The sequence below is a fragment of the Petromyzon marinus genome, chromosome 30 (assembly GCF_048934315.1).
Source record: "Petromyzon marinus isolate PM22_M1 ecotype Great Lakes invasive population chromosome 30, UKy_Petmar_22M1.pri1.0, whole genome shotgun sequence".
Taxonomy (NCBI): domain Eukaryota; kingdom Metazoa; phylum Chordata; class Hyperoartia; order Petromyzontiformes; family Petromyzontidae; genus Petromyzon; species Petromyzon marinus.
Window position 1 is genome coordinate 10,234,877 of NC_133696.1, and position 23,728 is coordinate 10,258,604.

Consider the following 23,728-nt stretch of genomic DNA (forward strand, 5'->3'; position numbering starts at 1 on the left):
CCCATTTCAAGGTAAACAACGAATTCATAAATAAGATTGCCTTCAAAATAGAGTACGTAATAATCTTTAATTATGTTGCTCTAAGAGAATGTAGTTGTTGTGAAGCTGACACCATCCCTTATTGTGCACGCTCATCCTACCCCTCCCCTTCCACCCCCCCACACGAAAACCCAAAGCAGCCCAACTCAGTGTCCGGAAGAAGGGGGAGGGGCCTAAACAGAAGGAGGCGGGGCCTAAAGAAGAAGGCGGGACTGGGCCTAAAAAAGGAAATGCGCAGAGCCGGGGGCCGTCCATAAATGACGTCACGCACCTATGGGCGGGGGTCAGACATTTGTGACGATGTGTGACGACGGGGGTGGGAGGTTGAGAAATGTGACGTCACATCAAAATGCGCGACTTTAAATAAATATAGACAACACGTTCTACTTGATTAAATATACTTATTAAGAAATGTTTTCTCCTACAACATCAGAGTGCAGCGCCACATTAAATACGCACTACAATGACAATAGTTTAAAGCGATTTGAAGCATGTTTTATTTGGGGGGGGGGGCAGAGCTTTGTGACGTCATATTTGAGGGGGGGGTCTGACTTTTTGTAACGCCGTGTGACTAGGGGGGGGTTGGGGGGGTCAAAAATCGTCCAAAATCGCGTGACGTCATTTATGGACGGCCCCTAAATCAGCATGGGGAGGGATCTTAATCAGGAAGGAGTGTGGACTAAGGAGTAAATAAAAGAAGGGGGCGACGCTTACAGAGGGAAGGGGCTGAACTTACAGTCTTGAACATTCCTGTTGATTTCAGGTAATGGACACACGTAGAGTCGAATGTGCAGCGGGCAGCAATACCTTCGGTGATGCAGATGCAGTCGCTGGCCAACTAAGTACTGTTCCATGTCTAGCGTGGGATGGAAGTGGCGAGATGTTAAATACTTCGCCTGGTATACAGGAGGTCGTGGGTTCGATTCTGAGTTTGAGCGTCTCTCCCCCTGTGGTCACGTGGGTTTTGCTCGGGTCCTTCGGTTTTCCCCTCCGCATTTATAAACACGCGTTGAGATTATTTGGCTGCAATACATTTCCACACGATACGCCACTTCGTTGAGCTCTCATTTGTGACCAGGGCGCTTCTGAAAAATAGCTATATAGGTCAGTGGGCATTACCTGGTAAAATAAAAATAGTTTAGTTTAGAGCTAATGAGATGTGAGGTGTCCGAAGCTGCGCTTTCCTGCAGTACAATAAACTTTTGATACTGAATTCTCATCAGGCCCCATGGTGTGAAGTGCACAGTCTTCAACTCTTATCTGCTCTATCTCTGACCACTTCAGTTACGTGCTGTGAAGGGCCATTGTCTGAAATGCCGCCTATATATATATACATTGTAAATATAGAATGTGTTTTGAGGGTTTTGCATTCCAAAATAACTGAGGTTGATGTTTTATGCTGCCGTTAGCAATGACTTCGCAAAACGCCGTGTTGACAAGTCAACGTAAAAAGCACATGCGGGGGAAAAGCGTCGTTAAGCCAGCAGTTTATTTGTGAACCTTAACACAGACTATAGGCTCACAAGTTCCATGGCATGGTGGATGGGATCAAATGTGAGTTTTCAAGCCTCTTCCAAGCCTCTTCCAAGCCTACCTGGCCACTGAGGCGATAGAGAATGGATGTCCCCATAGAAGAGGGAAATTCCCTGCCAACGATGACTTTAAATCCGGGCCAGGGTCAATACTGTAAATGTCATCACCATCATCATCCCCGCTTTCTGGATAATTGTTTAAACAAGCAGCAGCTAATGAGATTACATCACTCTCACGAGCTTGAGAAGTCAACGGTGGTCTTCCAATGATTGAGACGTGCAGTTACCTCTTATTTACATACTGAGCTTCTTTTGTAAATCTCAATATTTGAATAAGGAAGCAAGGCACAGCAAGTAACAAGAACGAGGCGCCCGAATGCGGAATTTCCCACTGCCTGTTCAAGGTTACCGATAAAAGTCAAACTATGCCATGCATTTTTTGATTTAAAGCTTTCGTGACTGCAGTAATTCATATTCTTAGTTTTTTCGGTAAAGTCACGTTGAAAAGAAACAACAAAATAACAAAATATATATAAAACAATAAAAAATTCTCACGACGTTTCGACCATAACTCAAACGGTCATCACACCTGATGATGACCGTTTGAGTTATGGTCGAAACGTCAAACGGTCATCACACCTGATGATGACCGTTTGAGTTATGGTCGAAACGTCGTGAGAATTTTTTATTGTTTTATATATATTTTGTTATTTTGTTGTTTCTCTTCAACGTGACTTTACCGAAAAAACTAAGAATATGCCATGCATATTAAGTACGAGGAAATGTGCATCTCTTTTGATGGCAAAATGGAGATTCAACAATAAGTATTCTGTTCTTTTTTTATTTAAAGCTTTCGTGTCTGCAGGGATTCATATTCTTGGTTCTTTCGGTACAGTCACGTAGAAGCGGAACATTTTTTTATTATTTTATTGTTTCCCTTCTACGTGACTTTACCGAAAGAACCAAGAATATAATATTCTGTTCTTGCTCGATTTAGAGTTAACCTTTGACCGTTGTTCGAATCACACTTTGTCGTTTACTTGGAGCCATACGATGAGTATAACGAATAATTTACTTGTGACCCAACATTTATGAATGAAACACGGTCTACCTTCGTGACAAATTACTTATACGTATACTAATGCTAGAGCTGGACTGACCGTTGGGCTACTTGGCACAGACCAAGGACATACACATTTGGTTGCTACAAATGATAGCTGAACGCAGTGGCTTGTCGCGTACTATAAATGTCCACGTGACAAGCCACTTCTCTGAGCTATCATTTGTGGCCAGTCGCTTCTGAAAGAAGTGCTAATGGACCTTCTTAAATGTCTAATTTGTGGGGTTTTCTCTAATCCACGTGTTCCCGTCCGCGTCTGTCTCTCAGTACAATTCCCATCTTGTTGCTAACTTATATAATATCAATAATACTTTATTTTTCATATTCTTTGGTTCTTTCGGTAAAGTCACGTAGATAAAAATAAAGTGAATAGAAAAATCATTAAAATAAATAAAAACAAACCCACTAATGTAGACTGTAGTCTAGTTCTTAATCGGAGTGAGTGTACTGGCAGTCTATAATGTAGACTGTAGCCTGGTTCTTAACCTCTGAGCGTACTGGCTGTCTATAATTTAGACTGTAGCCTGGTTCTTAACCTTGGTGAGTGTACTGGCAGTCTATAATGTAGAATGTAGCCTGGTTTTTAAGCTATAGACTGCCAGTACACTCATCAAACTGAATAACCAGGCTACAGTCCACATTATAGATTGCCAGTACACTCACTCCGATTCAGAACCAGGCTACAATCTACATTAGTGTTATTTTTATTCACTTAAATTTTTATTGTTATATTTCTTCTATCTACGTGACTTTACCGAAAGAACCAAAGAATATGAATTCCTGCAGTCACGAAAGGTTTAAGTCGAAATTGTATTTCTTTTTCGCGACTTAACATTCGTTTTTTTGTTGCACTCCTATCGTTGTTTGTTGTTTGCCGCTGTGAATTGCTGACCCGCCCATACTGGACGAAGAGCTTCGTAGCTCATCGGATTCCTCCTCCACTTTAAATAGTCTGATGATTCTGAGCAGCTAATATTGCACTCACTTAATACGCCCTCCGTTGGGCGCATTTCTTCGAATTGTATTAGCTCTTCGCGATCAAATTAAACGTTAAGAGTACAGCAAAACTCGCTGTTGCTCATCTCCTTATCGCATCATCTTCGGCGCGTAGCAGGTGCCATCAGGCGTGCCGAAGGCATAGTTGGGGTCCCTGGCGCATTATGTTTCCTGCGGGTCTCCATCATGGAAATACAAATATTTTAACTTTGGGGGGGGGGGGGGGGGGGTGCTGAACTTGGTACACCCGCACCGTCGCTGCACCGTCTCTTCAGCCCAGGGTGCAATGTGGCACGCGGTGTGAACACAGTGGTGGTGGTAGTAGCCGGCATTGTTTAATTACATATCGACTACACAGCGAAAGTGTCCGAAACGGGCAGATGCACCCTTCATTCATGCATTGAAGTTAGCGCGGATACACAGAATACAAGCGCGTACCGATAACTGTGCAACATTTTAGCCGCATACTGCAAGATGTCCGTGCACAGACGTGTCCGTCTGGCGTAGCGAGCGAGATACGGTCCGCGAAAATTGCCCGGTAAGCGAAGCTGAGCACGCGACGTTTCAGCCACAAAATTTTCCACTCTTGAACAACTTTTTTTTTTTACACGAGATACAACTACCTGTATAATTTTAAAATAAAGCAATTGAACGTCAAATGTAACACTTATCACGCGTAAACCACAGTGCAAGATCCCCCGTATACTCTATGATATCACCTCCTCTAACTCCACTCAATCACACAGCCCTATCCTGCTCTCTCTCTCTCGCTCTTTCCACATCAAAGATCCCCCCCGTATAGCCTTAGCAGACTGTTGGGGCAAGTGCTGTTAGTGTGGGATGCACGTCGATGCTCGGAGGGTTGGCCCGTGGGCCACTCGACATCGAGGGGCAAGCAGCGCCCTTGGAAGTGACAACTCGTTTGTTAAGCAAAACCCCGGAAACATTCCGCGGTCAAAATGAATTGACGACGCCGGGTCGAGGACCGTGGAGAGGATTCTCGTGTTATGAACACGTGAGACCGCGAACACCACAGGGCTACGATTTTTAGCAAGGTGTTTTTTTGGTGTAAACTGTGTTACTGACGTGAGGTCAAATAAATAAATATAGTTTGACAGAAAGGTCACGGAAGCGAAGCGGTGGGGAGGGGGGGGGAGTTCCCCACCTGGAAATGGACCAATCGTTGAATGTACAAACTTTATATTATTGGTTCTTTCGGTAAAGTCACGTAGAAGGGAAACAATAAAATACTACAAATATAAAACAATAAAATTCTCACGACGTTTCGACTGCAACACAAGAAGCAATCATCATCAGGTGTGAAAACCACAGCAAAAAAAATTGAAAAAAGAGAAGGTTTTTTTTAACGTTAGCACTATGGAGAGCGATTTGGCAGTTATCCAGATGGACGAGTCCATCTATGTTGGGAAAAGAGGAGGGGCGAGACGAAAATAATGGATGCGGTCTGAAAGCCACCGTAAGCGTGAACAATCAATTAAGACCCGAAATGGTTTATCAAATCCTTCCAATGATTGCTAAGCTAGAATCCATCTTCTCGGTTGAAATTGTCTCTGTGTTTGTATATGTGGGTAGACTCATGAACGAATCTCTCATGGTAGCCAGATGGCTTGCAAAGAACCTCTGTCTTGGAGAAGTCAATGTCATGTGAGCCTACTAAATTATAACAGTGACCTGCCACGGCCGAGGTGTTGGTCCTACTGTGTTTTAGGTCTACTTTGTGTTCACAAATGCGGTCCGAGACATATCGTTTGGTTTCTCCAATGTAACTACTACCACAGAGGCAACTTAGTTTGTAGACGCCAGGGTATTGTATGTCCGGAATCACATCTTTTACAGACGGAACCAGATCACAGATTTTATGTAATGTATTGAATCGGACCTGGATCTATTCAAGATTTTGGAAATCTTTTTTGTGATCCCCGCAATGTAGGGTAAAGTGATGGTTTTGAAAGGCTCCTCAAGAGGGTCCTTCTTCATGGTAGGAGTGATAGCTTTGCGGATTGTGTAGTCGGAGTAACCATTAGCCTTAAGAGCTTGGTGTACGTGCTTGAGTTCACTGGCTATCTGGTTCCGTCTGTAAAATATGTGATTCCGGACATACAGTACCCTGGAGTCTACAAACTAAGTTGCCTCTGTGGTAGTAGTTACATTGGAGAAACCAAACTACATGTCTCGGACCGCATTCGTGAAGACAAAGCAGACCTAAAACACGGTAGGACCAACATCGTGGCAGATCACTGTTATAATTCAGTAGGCTCGCATGCCATTGACCTCTCCAAGACAGCGGTTCTTTGCAAGCCATCTGGCTACCATGAGAGATTCGTTCATGAGGCTATCCACATGTACAAACACAGAGACAATTTCAACCGAGAAGATGGATTCTGGCTTAGCAATCATTGGAAGGATTTGATAAACCATTTCGGATCTTAATTGATTGTTCACGCTTACGGTGGCTTTCAGACCGCATCCATTATTTTCGTCTCCCCCCTCCTCTTTTCCGAACATAGATGGACTTGTCCGTCTGAATAACTGCCAAATCGCTCTCCGTGGTGCTAACGTTTAAATAAAACCGCCACTTTTTTCAAATTTTCTTGCTGTGGTTTTCACACCTGAGGATGATTGCTTGTGTTGCAGTCGAAACGTCGTGAGACTTTTATCGTTTTATATTTTTATTATTTTATTGTTTCCCTTCTACGTGACTTTACCGAAAGAACCAAGAATATGAATCCCTGCAGTCACGAAAGCTGTACAAACTTTGTTCGAAAAAAAACCCAGCTAAAAATATAACTCTTGGAAAGTAAAACAATTAAAGCAATGGTCTAATTAAAGTTATATCGCTCCCCGTGGCGATTTTCAAAGGCAATCAGGGACACGCCTAAGCTCATGTGATTATACAGCCACGTCGAATATGTTTAACTTCATTCGAATTTCACGACCACCGTGACAAAGATCTCAGGAGGATGCTGTAAATATGAATCCTGGGTCTTGACTTAAAGCTTTCGTGACTGCAGGAATTCACATTCTTTGGGTCTTTCGGTAAAGTCACGTCGATATGTTAAAAGAAAATAACAAAAAATTATTTTCAAAAATCTCCGACGTTGCTGAGGCAGACAGCTGTCCCCCTCTTTTTTCTTCCTGATGACGAACGCTTGCGTTGCGATCGAAACGTCGTAGTTTTTATTTATTATTTTTTGTTATTTTCTTTGAAGCTATCTACGTGACTTTATCGAAAGACCCAAAGAATATGAATCCTGGGTCTCAAACAGTCGTTATATTGAAAAAAAAAACTTTAGTATACAAAATACATGCTTTCACGTCGTTAAGATGAGAGTGTGTGACAGGTCAAAAGGATTCTGAATATAAACTGTACTATTTTATTTTACCAGGTAAGGCCCACTGAGAAGCGACCGAGCCACAAATCATGACTCGACGAAGCAGCTTATCACGTGGGAATATATAACAGGCAAATACTCTAGACGTATTGTTTTTATATGTGGAGGGAAAGACCGGAGGGTCCCTGAGAAAAATCCACACGACCACGGGGAGAGAGACACGCAAACTCCAAATACACAGCAGGTGTTGGGAGTTGGGATCGAACCCACGACCTCCTGTATACCAGGTGAGGTAGTTAACATCTCACTACAGAGAGAACCCACGACTTCCTGTATACCAGGTGAGGTAGTTAACATCTCACTACAGAGATAACCCACGACCTCCTGTATACCAGGTGAGGTAGTTAACATCTCACTACAGAGAGAACCCACGACCTCCTGTATACCAGGTGAGGTAGTTAACATCTCACTACAGAGAGAACCCACGACTTCCTGTATACCAGGTGAGGTAGTTAACATCTCACTACAGAGAGAACCCACGACCTCCTGTATACCAGGTGAGGTAGTTAACATCTCACTACAGAGAGAACCCACGACCTCCTGTATACCAGGTGAGGTAGTTAACATCTCACTACAGAGAGAACCCACGACCTCCTGTATACCAGGTGAGGTAGTTAACATCTCACTACAGAGAGAACTCACGACCTCCTGTATACCAGGTGAGGTAGTTAACATCTGGCCACCGTGTCACCCTCTGGCCGCCATGACACCCATGCTGTGTGCAGCATGGGTGTCACGTGTTGTGAAGTCTTAAGAGAAGCAGGATTTTGCAGTAAAAATGAACATTTAACATGGCCCTGGGTGAAGTGGCAGCCTGTAACCTGGACGTAGAATAGTTCGCGGCTGTGTCTCGGGTCACGAGCGGCGTTGAGGGCGATTTGCTCGGTAACCTGCCAAGATGTCGAGTATTCACGTACGGGCTGGTGGTGGCGGCTCACCGTTCTGGTCGGGGTGTTTGTTTGTTTTTTTTCCACGGGAGAAGCCACTTTGTTGAGTCATCATTTGTGGTCAGGTCTCTTCTGAAAAAAGAAGCTAATAGCTCAGTGGGCTTTACCTGGTAAGATAAAAAATTGTTTTGTGTTATTTGTGTATTTACATTTAAGTGATTTGTTTACCTTTCCTATAGTTTGCACTCCTATCGTGCTTTCGTATTGTTTATTGTTGCGTGTTGTAACGTTCTGACCCTGTGCCCCTAATTGGACATTTGTGAAAAGGAGCTTTATAGCTCATCGGATTCCTCCTCCATTATAAAATACATATCCTGATTCTGTGTCACGATGCCTTAGGATCTGTTGAATAATCCTCGCACGTGCTCGCATGCTCTTGCACCAACCAGCCAGGGTACACGTAAAAGCAGATGGGACAGGGCACGGGTGATACGTTTTCTTCCGTTTGATCCACATTCTTCTCTTCCTCCGTTCTTTTTACACGTCTCTCTTCCACTTCTTTCTTGGTGGGCACCATCACCACCTCCTCCTCCTCCTCATCCTCCTCATCCTCATCCTCCTCTGCTCCTCTGTTGGCTGCAGCAGGACTTGCAATGGGTGACGAACCAGAGCTCTGCCTGAGTGAGCATCTGCCATGGCCCAAAGCCTTTCCTGGAACAAGTTAAAGTCATGGAGGAGTCAGCGGTCAAGGCAGGTTTAGCTGCTGTGTCAAAGTGCAACTATATTGAACTCCCGCTGTCGTAACAATTGTCTCAGACACCTGTACAGGAATTGCAACCACAGCATGCTGGCATTAGCATCATCATCGTTGTCATCAACACGTTGCTGGGTTCTTAGAGAAACAACGAATGTGATGGACCACCCTACAAATATTTGATAAATTATTCGTGACAAAATTGCAAAACTTTACCATGGGACTTTTTTTTTGCCAGTGGTTGGGTAAGTGCAATGTCTTTATACTTCAAATCTAGATTGTCTTTATACTGTTTACCTTGTGGCGTTCTCTGGTCTGACACTGGTGGGGTGAGGTCATAAAGAAGGCTGTCTCTGGTGTAGGCCAATTAGTTTCAAAGACAATGCATATATTATCAGAGCATGTTTGTTTGCATGTTCACCGCAAATACGCGTGGTTAATGCGAACTTGATTCCTTGCCAAAATGGTTTCTATTTGGCGTTTGAACATCTTAACACAACTCCTGTTCTATTGCTTATTGCAAAACTTTGTTGAGCGTATTGGTGTAACGATTATTAGTCAACAAAGCACATCCATATTCTTAGTTTTTTCGGTAAAGTCACGTTGAAGACCATAACTCAAACGGTCATCATCACCTGATGATGACCGTTTGAGTTATGGTCGAAACGTCGTGAGAATTTTTATTGTTTTATATATATTTTGTTGTTTTGTTGTTTCTCTTCAACGTGACTTTACCGAAAAAACTAAGAATATGAATTACTGCAGTCACGAAAGCTTTAAATCAAAATTTAAAGCACATCCACTAATTGTCTTCACCAGCAGCATAGCTCCTGTAAGATACCCGGAGTATTTCTCATCATTCTTAGCCTAAGGCACTGCACGTGAATTTCCACAAGTCCCTCTCTCTAAAATAAACAATTGGATTAATGATCTGCTCAACTGGTTTTTGATTACCACTGGACTGGCAATGTAAAACCAACAAGATAATTTACCTGATGGTGGATTTCCAACCATTCTTGTTTCAGACTATGCATTCTATTTTCAGACCAATGTACATATTATTATCAACTGAAGATGATGCCAGTTGTTAGCTTGTACGGTCTGTTCTCCTATAACGCCACGTGTTTTCACAACTCGATTTTTATATAACGCAATTAATGTATTCGAGATTTTTTATTTTCATAAATATAACGCGGATGCGAATTGGATATAACGCAATTTGAGTGAACGGAACAATGTTGCACGAGTTGGAATAAGCGGATGTACGGCTGTCTCGGCGTAGCATCACACGAGGCGGGATATTTCTGGATGCTTCTAGAAGCAGCCTGCATACTCAACTCACGTGTTATCGGATGGGGCTTTACCCTATATTATATATTATTTATTATAACGCAATTTTTGCCATAACGCAGTGTTCCTTTGAAACGCAACTTCCACGTTACAGTAGAACAGGCTGAGTACAAAGTCTGATGAGATGCTTCATTTTCTACTCTTATGAAAGCCCCCAAAGCTTTAACTCTGATCGATGTACGCATTACCAACTCGCCACAGTTGTTTAATGATAATTGCTCAAGCATGTCAAATTTTCGACTGTGGTGTACTGCTCCTCTGCATTGGCAGTCCTGAACCAGGAGCAGTAAGTTCAAGTTCCCCACGTGGAGTCCAATGTATCCTCCTCCGACTAGTACGGTTGGCTATGTGCGGTGTGAAAGAAGTTCAATATGTATACATTCACAGAACAGGTCCTGATATCTTGCTACAGGGACAACTCGTTGGATTCACCCGGAATGCGCGATTGGATCGCACACTATCTGGCACTTGAACTTCCAACTGCTTGGCAATTACTCTTTGGTTCTTTCGGTAAAGTCACGTAGAAGGAAAAATTAATTAAATAATAGCATACGACGTTTTGATTGCAACACAAGCAATCATCATCAGGTACGAATTAATGAGAAAACAATCCCAGTAAACGTAGAAATATAATGCAATACAACACAGAGAGTTGGCTAACATAACAGTCAACACCCTACCTGGTTGATTACGTTCTTCCAAAGATTGCTAAATTTTAGAGAGAGACAAAACACAGACACGGGGACACACAGACAGACACATAAGCAGAGAGAGATAACACAGAGACACACACAGAGAGAAAACAAACTGCAGGAAATACTAGAGAGACAACACAGAGACACACAGAGAGAGAGAGAAAGCACACTTAATAAAAATAAACTTAGTAAAATTTGGACATATAATGCAATGCAACACAGAGAGTCGGTCAACACACAATTAACACATAGCCTGGTTGATTACGTTCTTCCAAAGATTGCTAAATTAGAAGTTCAGTGTGAAATTTGAGAGAGAGACAAGACAGACACGGAGACACAAAGACAGACACAGAGACACAAAGACAGACACACAGAGAGAGAGAGAAAACAAACTTAAATCCTTCCCGTAGAGGTGGTTCAAACTTGATTTAGAGCTTTCGTGACTGCAGGAACTACTCTTTGGTTCTTTCGGTAAAGTCACGTAAAAATAAAAATAGATCAAATATGCTATTAGTATAATTAGTGACATTTATTTTTCTGTCTACGTGACTTTACCGAAAGAACCAAAGAGTAATTCCTGCGGTCACGAAAAGCTCCAAATCAAGTTTGCTTGGCAATTGTGAGTCATTTTACGTCGCTATAGTACCGCTCGCCCAGGGCAGTATTATTCACTTATTTTTACTGCAAAATGTATAAACAATCTCGGAATTAAATATAAACCATCCAGCCCCTTCATCAACCTGCACTGACCAGCATGGGGAAGTATGGCCAAACAACCCCCATGAACGACACGCATGCTGTATACACCATACCGATAGTTCCGTAACAAGGTAAAACTATTACACACTGAACAAATGTTAAACGAGGGGGCACTTTTAGCTTTTTAAGATAATGGCAAGATCCAGGCTACTGCGTGTGTGCCTGATGCTTGCAAAGTGTAATTAGGCAAATTTCCCACCAGATGGTGCAGACTTTCACACTATGTGTACACTACAATATATAAAAATTGTTACGTATTGCTGTGTTACTCCACTGCTTGGGATGAAAGCCTCCCCACGCTGTGTTAATAACGGGAGTTTTTTTAAACCATACTAATCCACGCTGTTCAGTGTGGGTTGGTGAAGGGGGCTCGCCAGTTAAGATGTTACTCGCCACTGATATTAGCCGAGGCCGGGATTAGAAATCAAACTAAAAAATATTTTATTTTTGCAGGTAAGGCCCACTGAGCTACGTAGCTCTTTTTTAGAAGCGACCTGGCCACAAATGATAGCTCAACGAAGTGGCTTACCACGTGGAAATATATTGTATCCGAATACTCTAAAACGAATGTTTCTAAATGTGGAGGGAAAAACCGGAGGACCCCGGAGAAAAATCTACATGACCACGGGGAGAGAGAGAACGTGCAAACTCAAAATATACAGCAGGTGTCAGGGTCGGGATGGAACCCACGACCTCCTGCCTTCGAGGCGAGGGAGTTAACATCTCCTAGCCACTGCTTTAACCACTGTGCCATCGCTCCACCGCTCCACCCCCAGAGTATATTACACTACAGTATTTGAAAATAATCACCGCATAAAACACTTCAGTTTGTAAAATAGGATTTCATCTCTCGGAAATTCACGTGAAAGAAATACACAGTGATGCGCCAAAAGGAAAGTGTTTTTTGTTGTTGTTGCTGTTACCTAATATCATGGCTGCAGCCAAGCTTCGTCTGGGATCTTTATCATTCACCGCCCGTGTTTTTGTGGGACTTTTCCTAGCTGTGCTCCCACGTTCAGCTGGCACATCTGTTACGAACACTTCGAATACAAAACAAACACACAAACACACAGCAATGTATATAACTCAGCCGGGCTGGAAACACACACCAAGCACCATCTCTTATAATGCGCACATACGGTTAAGCTGCACCAAGCATTCGGTTTGGATGTAAAATAATGTGTGTACAGACTGGCAGCACCCACCCCAATTAGTCTTACACCGCCCATTTCCATGAACCACGAAATTAGAGCCTACGTGCAGTCATGTCACCCCCTGCCCCAAATGCCACGCAAAATAAGCGCGTATCATAGATCAAAGCAGGCTAATTGGGGTTTAGGGCACCACGGTGGAGAGATGTTAACTACCTCGCCTGGTATACAGGAGGTTATGGGTTTGATCCCGACAATGACGCCTGCTGCTGTATATTTGGAGTTTGCGTGTCTCTCTCCCCGTTGTCGCGTGGATATTTCTCCGGGTCCTCTGGTTTTCCCCTCCACATTTAGAATCAACATCACGTGTTTAAGAGTATTTGGCTGCTATACATTTCCACATGATAAGGCCACTTTGTTGAGCTGTCCTCTGTGGTCAGTCGCTTCTGAAAAAGAGCTAAATAGCCAAGTGGGCCTTCCATGGTAATGTTTTTTATTATAGTTTATAGATGATGCTTTGCAAAGTGTATTTAGTAATTTTCCAGAAGGTGATGCAGCCTAACAACGTGTGCTGTGCATTAGATAGCTATGCAATGCACAACACGTAAAGTTTCCACGGCCAACATCGCGATAAAAAAGTTGGATGTTTTGAGTTAGCCCACAAAGTGCCGACAACAAACACTCTTCTTCGCGTTTGACGTCTGACCCTCTGGATTTTGTCCTGATGATGTCTGACGTAGTTTCAAATGAAACGCCGTATCTAACTGCTACATCTGTTCGTGAGAATTGTTACATTTGTAGCGACATCGTGAACGTCGCTGTGTAATGCGGGCTCTAGCGAGGCACGGCGTGCGATGCATTGTCATCGCGGACACCCCGTGTGTGGGTGTAGTACCAGCCCTAGAGGGGGCTCGGTGAGCGCTGGGATAGCGCTCGGTGGCACCACGCGTGGCGTGCAGTGCTGACTCCTACAGGAGGGAGTGTCAGCCATGGGATGAGGTTACCCTAGGCCATGGCACTCTACGGGAAGGGTCGAGAAACGACAAGAGGTTTCTCGAAGGTGGTCGTGGCCAAGGGCGGGGCCAGCCACGACCCGGGAGGATATAAACCGGGGTCCGCACAGGGACCTTGGTTCAGCGTTGCTGTTGTCATCTGAAGATCTACGTTCTACGTCCAAGAAGAAGTGACCAACACGTGGACGAGGACCCAAGGTAGGGTCCTGTCCATTGTAGCTACTCCCAGTAACTAGCGTAGTTGGCCTGGTGGTCCACCACCACAGGTTACCTGGTCAAAGGGGCAGTGACCCCTTTGTGTTAATGTGTTGGTGTTAGTAAATACGTGTTGCCTCCAAGGAGTACGTCTGCGACTCTGTTGAATCCACTACACATTGAAATGCTTGTGCACGTGGAAATTTAATTGCTTTGGTTGTCTCTGCAGGTGGAGGGTGCTGACGACACAAACATGGCGAGGTCGCTTAGGTGGCCGAAACACAGCAAAGAAAATGAACTGATTCAAATATAATGCCAAAAGATGAAATATCTTTTTTTTTTTTTACCAGAGTTCACGGCTTCTTCCAGACCACCGATGGGTAATTGCGCAGTCACTACTTGCGTCGTCGATGGGGCATCTTCCCCAGCCGTTTCCGTCGTTTGAGGAGCATTGACTATCTTTACGTACACTGTGAAAACAGACGCAATGGCGCAGGAATGCGGTTGGGCAGAACAAAACACAGCAAGCACCAGCTAGTAGAATTCACGAATATGGTTAAACATCAAACACCAAATTGTAACACAATTTCTGTCTGCCTGGGAATTACCCATCGGCTTGGATATTACTTTTGCACCCCACTCCTATGAATCGCAGAACTCGAGTAAATATTACGATTAGTCGCCATCCAAAAACCCTATTTGCATGTCTTTATTGGCTACCAATTAAAATAAACTATTAAACATTGTTGAATTTTACCAGGTAAGGCCCATTGAGCTATTTGGCTATTTTTCAGAAGCGACCTGGTCACAAATAATTGCTCAATGAAGTGGCTTATCATCATGTGGAAATGTATAGCAGCCAAATACTCTGAACACATGTTTTCTAAATGTGGAGGGAAAAACCGGAGGACCCGGAGAAAAATTAACGTGACCACGGGGAGAACATGCAAACTCCAAATATACAGCTGGTGTTAGGGCCTGAATCGAACTCACGACCTCCTGCATACCAAGCAAGGTAGTTAACATCTCGCCACCGTGGCGCTCCATTTGGTCATGAGTCAAAATTTCCTGCATGAGTTTCCTTTTGGGGCTGGCTTGACTTCTACGTCAGTTTTCGGCCGAGCAGAAATAGATATATCGGGGAAAGACCTGCCCAACTCGCGAAAAATCATACAAATGCAGCTTTTTTTTTAAACTTCCAAATCGAGTTGGCATATGCCAAAGGACCACAGTTAACTTCCTACTAAGTGGTGCTCCTGTTATCCACCGCAGAGGGACGAAGGGCTGAGTTCTGGACATCATTATAAATTGCAACCTTTTGCTTGTAAGCCGAGCGCTCTAACTTCAGTTTCAACCAGCCGGATATTATTTAACTTACTGCTGGATTCAAACCACAGGTCTGTGCACTCGTAACCCAATGTCTGCCCAGGTAAGATCGCGTTCCCATGCGCAACACGTAGAGAATGTGACAGTATAAACAGCGCTAATAATCATGCGCGCAGCTTTTTCAGAAAGTGCAGAGGTGGTACCATTTTCTTCGTGCCCACAATCGGTTGGATCATCACGGGCATTGTGGAGCAGGACCGGAGGGCTTGGGGCGACAGTTTTTGGGGGTCTCAGGGTGCCCATGTCTGTCTCAGATAACAACACGAACGGTCAACATTAACACGATCAGTAACTTTTTTTATTAGCTTTCTTAAAAGTTTTTTTTTTACATTTTCCCTGTCAATGTTTTTTTAAATTTCTGTTGGCTAAGGTTTGCCGCAATATTGCTTCCACATTCTTACAGCGGGGCCATTCCCATCGTGTAAAGCAACATCTCAGCGGCGTGATGTTAACCACCACGCCTGGTATGCAGAAGGTCATAGGTTCGCACCCAACCCTGATGCCTGCTGTATATTTGGAGTTTTCATGTTCTCCCCGTGGTTGCGTGGATTGATCTCCGCGTCCTCCGGTTATTCCGTCCGCATTTAGAAAACATGTATTTTGAGTAATTGGCTGATATAAATGTCCACATGATAATTCCACTTCGTTGAGCAATCATTTGCGGCCAGGTCGCTTCTGACAAAGAGCTATATATAGCCCAGTGGCCCTTATCTGGGAAAATACAAATAGTTTAGGTTTAGTTTAGTTAAAAGTGGTCTCATTTTATTGACTCCGAGCATTGGGTGGCATTATGTCTGTGAACCAACTCAGTTTGTGATCTCTCCAGCGAGAGACAATGTGCATTGGTCACCTGGTGGAGTCCGTTCATTGATCACCATCTCATAACCACCAGAGCTGGAAAGTAAAATATTAAAGATCGTCACTTTTTGTTGCGATTGATACAAGCCCTCTATCCACAACTATTACAGTATTAGCACTGCTACACGAACATTTGAGCATGGAGACAGTTTGAACTTAGAATACAAGAGTACTTGTCAACACATTCATCAACAACACGACGTGGCCTTGAAATAATATATATCTAACTTGCCTTTTGCCCGTCCAGGAACGGGTGTATTGCAGTAAATCTGAAACTTGCAAGCGAAAATCAGACCGCGACGTGAGATATTCATTGCATCCATTCGTGTGCAATTTGTAAGGGTGCGGTGACAGATATTTCATTGTTCATCATGACGTCATTTTTACTTTGATGTCTCAACAGCAGCGTTACGGAGATCACGTGACGTGAGGGTTTTGCCTTTGTAGGGAGGGTTATAAGTTGACGCCGAGGGGTGGGGAGGAGCCGACTCGGCCCCCCATGTGGAGTGACGTCAGCCGCTAATTATTATGAATGGGGGGGAGGGTGTCCATTTGGAGGTCACCTGTTCATGATTATTAATGAGGGGGGGGGGGGTCCATGTGGAGTGACGTCACCTGCTCATGATTATTAATGGAGGGGGGGGGGGTCCATGTGGAGGACGTAACCTGTTCATGATTATTAATTATGGGGGCTGGTCGACGTGGAGTGACGTCACAAGCGATGCACACATGCATTGAGTTTTTTTAATACAATGTTTATTTTTTAATTATTTTTTTAAATTGTATTTTATTTTCTATCTACATGACTTTGCCGAAAGAACCACATAATATGAATTCCTGCAGTCAACGAAGTGGCTTATCATGTGACGTCACGATCGTTAAGGACATTCCTGGGTGATTATAGTAGGTATAGGCAACGTTTAAAGGCAATGGCCCTTCATAGCACATGGTGCCGTGGTGGCGAGATGTTAACTTCCTCGCCTGGTATACAGGAGGTCGTGGGTTTGATCCTGACTCTGACGCCTTTATATTTGGAGTTTGCATGTATTTCTCCCCGTTGTCACATGGATTTTTCTCTGAGTCCTCAGGGTTTTCCCTCCACATTTAGAAACATGATTTAAAAGTATTTGGCTGCTATAAATTTCCACGTGATAAGCCACTTCGTTGAGCTATCATTTGTGGCCGGGTCGCTTTTGAAGAGTAGCTATATACAGTGGCTCAGTGAGCCTTACCTGGTAAAATGGAAATAGTTTAATCATTACTCGATTTTTATTTTTACCAGATGAGGCCCACTGAGTTATATAGCTCTCATTCAGAAGTGACCTGGCCACAAATTATAGCTCAACGAAGTGGCTTATCATGTGCAAATTTATAGCAGCCAAATACGTTAAAATCATGTTTCTTGAAATGCACGTTTCTAAATGTTGAGGAAAAAATCCACGTAACCACGGGGAGAGAGACATGCAAACTCCAAATGTACAGGTGTCAGGGTCGGGATTGAACCCACGACCTCCTGCATACTAGGCAAGGTAGTTACTTGTACAGAATAGTCACATGGTTAGCGGGTTTGCCAGTGAGCCAGTTTTCACGAAGTCCAAAAATACCCAAATAAATGCTATCAAACATTACAAAAGCGTAATGATTAACAATTGCCCAATGCGTGTAGCCGTTAACTAAATTGCAAATGTTAAAACCCCCAATAATTCCGACGACCAAAACATCATTTTCTAATCCTTTTCGTAGTCTTCGATGTTACAACTGCAGAGGAGATCATTTCATAGCAATGGCCCGTCACTTTATTGTAAGCAATCGAATTGGTACCGTGATATGTGAAGTGATAAACACGAAGCCAAGGTTGTGTGTAAGGATGCTCACCTCGGGGGCGCACTCCCCTGTGGTCTGCTCCCACATGGCTCTGAAATACCAAAAAATGTTCACCTTAAGTCGATAGCAGCCCATTCTTCCAAGGCACTTAACTACAATTCCAAAATTGTACATGAGATGATAGTGGTTGAAATGAAAAGTGGGGTTATTATGAAAAGTAGGTGGTGTAGTTATGATGAGAGGAGAACAGCTGGGAGAGGTTAAGGAGGACGGGTTGGGGTAGTGATAGGGGTTAGTGATAGGGGTTAGTGATAGGGGTTAGTGATAGGGGTTAGTGGTAGGGGTTAGTGATAGGGGTTAGTGATAGGGGTTAGTGATAGGGATTAGTGATAGGGGTTAGTGATAGGGGTTAGTGATAGGGGTTAGTGATAGGGGTTAGTGATAGGGATTAGTGATAGGGGTTAGTGATAGGGGTTAGTGATAGGGATTAGTGATAGGGGTTAGTGATAGGGGTTAGTGATAGGGGTTAGTGATAGGGGTTAGTGATAAGGGTTAGTGATAGGGGTTAGTGATAGGGATTAGTGATAGGGGTTAGTGATAGGGGTTAGTGATAGGGGTTGTGATAGGGGTTAGTGATAGGGGTAGTGATAGGGGTTAGTGATAGGGGTTAGTGATAGGGGTTGGGGTAGTGATGGGGTAGTGATATGGGGTAGTGATAAGGGTTGGGGTAGTGATAGGGGTTGGGGTAGCGATAGGCGTTGGGGTAGTGATAGGGGTTAGTGATAGGGGTTGGGGTAGTGATCGGGGTTAGTGATAGGGGTTAGTGACAGGGGTTAGTGATGGGGGTTGGGATAGTTATAGGGGTTAGTGATAGGGGTTGGGGTAGTGATAGGGGTTAGTGATAAGGGTTGGGGTAGTGATACAGTAGTGGTTAGTGATAAGGGTTGGGGTAGTGATAGGGGTTAGTGATAGGGGTTGGGGTAGTGATAGGGGTTAGTGATAGGGGTTGGGGTAGTGATAGGGGTTAGTGATAGGGTTTGGGGTAGTGATAGGGGTTAGTGATAGGGGTTGGGGTAGTGATAGGGGTTAGTGATAGGGGTTAGTGATAGGGGTTGGGGTAGTGATAGGGGTTTATGATAGGGGTTGGGGTAGTGATAGGGGTTAGTGATAGGGGTTTGGGTAGTGATAGGGGTTTGTGATAGGGGTTGAGGTAGTGATAGGGGTTAGTGATAGGGGTTGGGGTAGTGATCGGGGTTAGTGATAGGGGTTAGTGACAGGGGTTAGTGATGGGGGTTGGGATAGTTATAGGGGTTAGTGATAGGGGTTGGGGTAGTGATAGGGGTTAGTGATAAGGGTTGGGGTAGTGATACAGTAGTGGTTAGTGATAAGGGTTGGGGTAGTGATAGGGGTTAGTGATAGGGGTTGGGGTAGTGATAGGGGTTAGTGATAGGGGTTGGGGTAGTGATAGGGGTTAGTGATAGGGTTTGGGGTAGTGATAGGGGTTAGTGATAGGGGTTGGGGTAGTGATAGGGGTTAGTGATAGGGGTTAGTGATAGGGGTTGGGGTAGTGATAGGGGTTTATGATAGGGGTTGGGGTAGTGATAGGGGTTAGTGATAGGGGTTTGGGTAGTGATAGGGGTTTGTGATAGGGGTTGAGGTAGTGATAGGGGTTAGTGATAGGGGTTGGGGTAGTGATCGGGGTTAGTGATAGGGGTTAGGGTAGTGATAGGGGTTTGTGATAGGGGTTGGGGTAGTGATAGTGGTTTGTGATAGGGATTTGTGATAGGAGTTGGGGTAGTGATTGGGGTTAGTGATAGGGGTTAGGGTAGTGATAGGGGTTTGTGATAGAGGTTGGCGCAGTGACAGTGGTTTGTGATAGGGATTTGTGGTAGGAGTTGGGGTAGTGATAGGGGTTAGTGATAGCGGTTGGGGTAGTGATAGGGGTTAGTGAAAGGGGTTGGGGTAGTGATAGGGGTTAGTGATAGGGGTTGGAGTAGTGATAGGGGTTAGTGATAGGGGTTGGGGTAGTGATAGAGGTTAGTGATAGGGGTTGGGGTAGTGATAGGCGTTAGTGATAGGGGTTGGGGTAGTGATAGGGGTTAGTGATAGGGGTTTGGGTAGTGATAGGGGTTAGTGATAGGGGTTGGGGTAGTGATCTGGGTTAGTGATAGGGGTTAGGGTAGTGATAGGGGTTTGTGATAGGGATTGGGGTAGTGATAGTGGTTTGTGATAGGGATTTGTGATAGGAGTTGGGGTAGTGATTGGGGTTAGTGATAGGGGTTAGGGTAGTGATAGGGGTTTGTGATAGAGGTTGGCGTAGTGATAGTGGTTTGTGATAGGGATTTGTGGTAGGAGTTGGGGTAGTGATAGGGGTTAGTGATAGCGGTTGGGGTAGTGATAGGGGTTAGTGATAGGGGTTGGGGTAGTGATAGGGGTTAGTGATAGGGGTTGGGGTAGTGATAGAGGTTAGTGATAGGGGTTGGGGTAGTGATAGGCGTTAGTGATAGGGGTTGGGGTAGTGATAGGGGTTAGTGATAGGGGTTGGGGTAGTGATAGGGGTTAGTGATAGGGGTTGGGGTAGTGATAGGGGTTAGTGATAGGGGTTGGGGTAGTGATAGGGGTTTGTGATAGGGGTTGGGGTAGTGATAGGGGTTTGTGATAGGGGTTGAGGTAGTGATAGGAGGTAGTGATAGGGGTTGGGGTATTGATAGGCATTAGTGATAGGGGTTGGGGTAGTGATAGGGGTTATTTTTAGGGGTTGGAGTAGTGATAGGGGTTAGTGATAGGGGTTGTGGTAGTGATAGGGGTTAGTGATAGGGGATAGTGATAGGGGTTGGTGATAGGGGTAGTGGTAGTGATAGGGGTTAGTGATAGGGGATAGTGATAGGGGTTGGTGATAGGGGTTGGTGATAGGGGTTAGTGATAGAGGTTAGTGATAGGGGTTGGGGTATTGATAGGCATTAGTGATAGGGGTTGGGGTAGTGATAGGGGTTAGTTTTAGGGGTTGGAGTAGTGATAGGGGTTTGTGATAGAGGTTGGCGTAGTGATAGTGGTTTGTGATAGGGATTTGTGATAGGAGTTGGGGTAGTGATAGGGGTTAGTGATAGGGGATAGTGATAGGGGTTAGTGATAGGGGATAGTGATAGGGGTTGTGGTAGTGATAGGGGTTAGTGATAGGGGTTGTGGTAGTGATAGGGGTTAGTGATAGGGGATAGTGATAGGGGTTGGTGATAGGGGTTGTGGTAGTGATAGGGGTTAGTGATAGGGGATAGTGATAGGGGTTGGTGATAGGGGTTGTGGTAGTGATAGGGGTTAGTGATAGGGGTTAGTGATAGGGGATAGTGATAGGGGTTGTGGTAGTGATAGGGGTTAGTGATAGGGGTTAGTGATAGGGGTTAGTGATAGGGGTTGTGGTAGTGATAGGGGTTAGTGATAGGGGTTAGTGATAGGGGATAGTGATAGGGGTTGGTGATAGGGGTTAGTGATAGGGGTTGTGGTAGTGATAGGGGTTAGTGATAGGGGTTAGTGATAGGGGATAGTGATAGGGGTTGGTGATAGGGGTAGTGGTAGTGATAGGGGTTAGTGATAGGGGTTAGTGATAGGGGATAGTGATAGGGGTTGGTGATAGGGGTTGTGGTAGTGATAGGGGTTTGTGATAGGGGTTAGTGATAGGGGTTGGTGATAGGGGTAGTGGTAGTGATAGGGGTTAGTGATAGGGGATAGTGATAGGGGTTGGTGATAGGGGTTGGTGATAGGGGTAGTGGTAGTGATAGGGGTTAGTGATAGGGGATAGTGATAGGGGTTGGTGATAGGGGTAGTGGTAGGCTTACTCGTAGCACGATGATGGCCCAGGAAGAAGAGATTGGTGTTGTTTTAAGGGAGGAACGGAAGCAGGTTAGTGAAGAATATTGTTGTTTGTGCTGCAGGCGGAGTAGGTTCCAGTAGAGGGCAGCGAAAATGGAGAATGAACGATAAAGCAAGACTTGGCGCAGGGCGAGGGAGGCGCAGACAGGCACAGCAGATATTGGCAGCGTACCAGTATGGGATGGGACGTAGTCAATTTTGGGAGACGCAAGATAAGGAAATGAAAAAAAACGACATTTAATTACACAATGAAGGGCATTGCATTTAAGGGAGGAACGGAAGCAGGTTTGTGAAGATGAAAACATTTTCATTGCACGTAATTGTGCGGGAATGACGAGTATGTTTACCATGTTTTGATGGGTGGGTTTCCATGCGGACCATGGGACCCTGGAAAGGAATTTCTGAGACAACAATACAAGTCAAAATAAACAATTTGACGTCTATAACATTTTTTTTATTCAAGAAGCAGATTAGAGGCCGTCCATAAATGACGTCACGCGATTTTGGACGATTTTTGACCCCCCCCCCTTGTTTTACGGCGTCACAAAAAGTCAGACCCCCCCTCAAATATGACGTCACAAAGCTCTGCCCCCTCCCCCCTCAAAACCATATTTTCATTTTGAAAATAAAACATACTTCAAATCGCTTTAAACTATTGTCATTGTAGTGCGTATTTAATGTGGCGCTGCACTCTGATGTTGAAGGAGTGTTGTTATAACAATTAGTATTGTTATAACAATTCTATATTTATTTAAAATTGCGCATTTTGATGTGACGTCACATTTCTCAACCCCCCCCCCCCTCGTCACACATCGTCACAAATGTCTGACCTCCCCCCCCAGGTGCGTGACGTCATCTATGGACGGCCCCTTAAACACTTGTTATGACATCTTATGTGTCTGAATATGTGCAGTAATCACCTGGTAAAGGTCGAGAAAACGAGGATGTGCCACAGCTTGTGCTCTGACGCCATGACCTGCAAAGCAACATTATGGACAGTTACCATGACTGGGTATTTCCCAGGTATTGTTTTGCACTTACAATACCTGGGGGGAGCGGTGGTGCAGCGGTTAGCGCTACAAACCCGATGTCCCGAGTTCGATTCCCGCTCACGGCCAACACCAGTGATGATTATCCGAACCGGTCGTGGGCCTCCCCTCGTTCGACTCAGCCTCAAGGTGCAGACTGTGTAAACATCGCCACTGGGGAGACAAAGGCAGCCGGGGGCGATGTTGGCCACCCAACCCCTCGTGTGTCGTGCCGGCCTCCATAGGTGCTCGCTAACAGCACCTTCCCTAACAGTCTGCCATCAAAGAGAGACTTGCTTACGGTGAAGAAATGGTGGAATAATCTCAGCCTCGTTTGTGTTCGTTCACATAGTTCAACCACTGCACCACAGAGGTACAACATATTTCTCTTTCGGCTCCACTTTGGAATTCCCTCCCATCGTCTCTCTTCCCAAGGTTGGTATGACCTTGCTCAATTCAAGGAATGTCTCTCACTCTTTACCCTGTTGCACCTTTGGTGTTGTGGGCCTTTGGGTCTGTGCCCAGCAACCGTCATCAAAATGTTAAATGTATTGGCTTAGCAACTGCAAGCCTCATCCAACTGGACAACAACAACACATTTTTTTTCTTTACCTACGTGACTTTACCGAAAGAACCAAAGAGTATGGAACCTTGCGGTCACGAAAACTTCAAATCTAAAAACAACAACCAACATTCGCCACTACGCGGCGGTGATGTAACCATGGTGCTTGTATCATGCTAGGTGCACTTTGAGGCCACTGAACAGGACATTTGTTGATAAGTTTTTTTGTTATTCGTTTAGCAGTAACGAGGAAGAAGCAGAGCAAACTGATTTGCGTGTACATGTTGTAGAATGTGTCGTAT

The 23,728-nt window shown here is 44.5% G+C and overlaps 1 protein-coding gene across 1 annotated transcript; it reads right to left on the bottom strand.

The window, feature by feature from the left end:
- Positions 1 to 5,115: 5,115 nt before the first annotated feature.
- Positions 5,116 to 23,491, bottom strand: LOC142929384 (uncharacterized). Its single transcript, XM_076070743.1, has 8 exons — positions 22,757 to 23,491; positions 22,184 to 22,237; positions 18,024 to 18,063; positions 16,141 to 16,184; positions 15,434 to 15,535; positions 14,252 to 14,374; positions 12,469 to 12,585; positions 5,116 to 8,698 (listed from the first exon to the last, which is right to left on the bottom strand). Exons 1-8 carry the CDS (start codon positions 22,824 to 22,826, stop codon positions 8,373 to 8,375), a joined length of 876 nt encoding a protein of 291 aa, XP_075926858.1. The 5' UTR covers positions 22,827 to 23,491; the 3' UTR covers positions 5,116 to 8,372.
- Between the last annotated feature and the right edge of the window lie 237 nt (positions 23,492 to 23,728).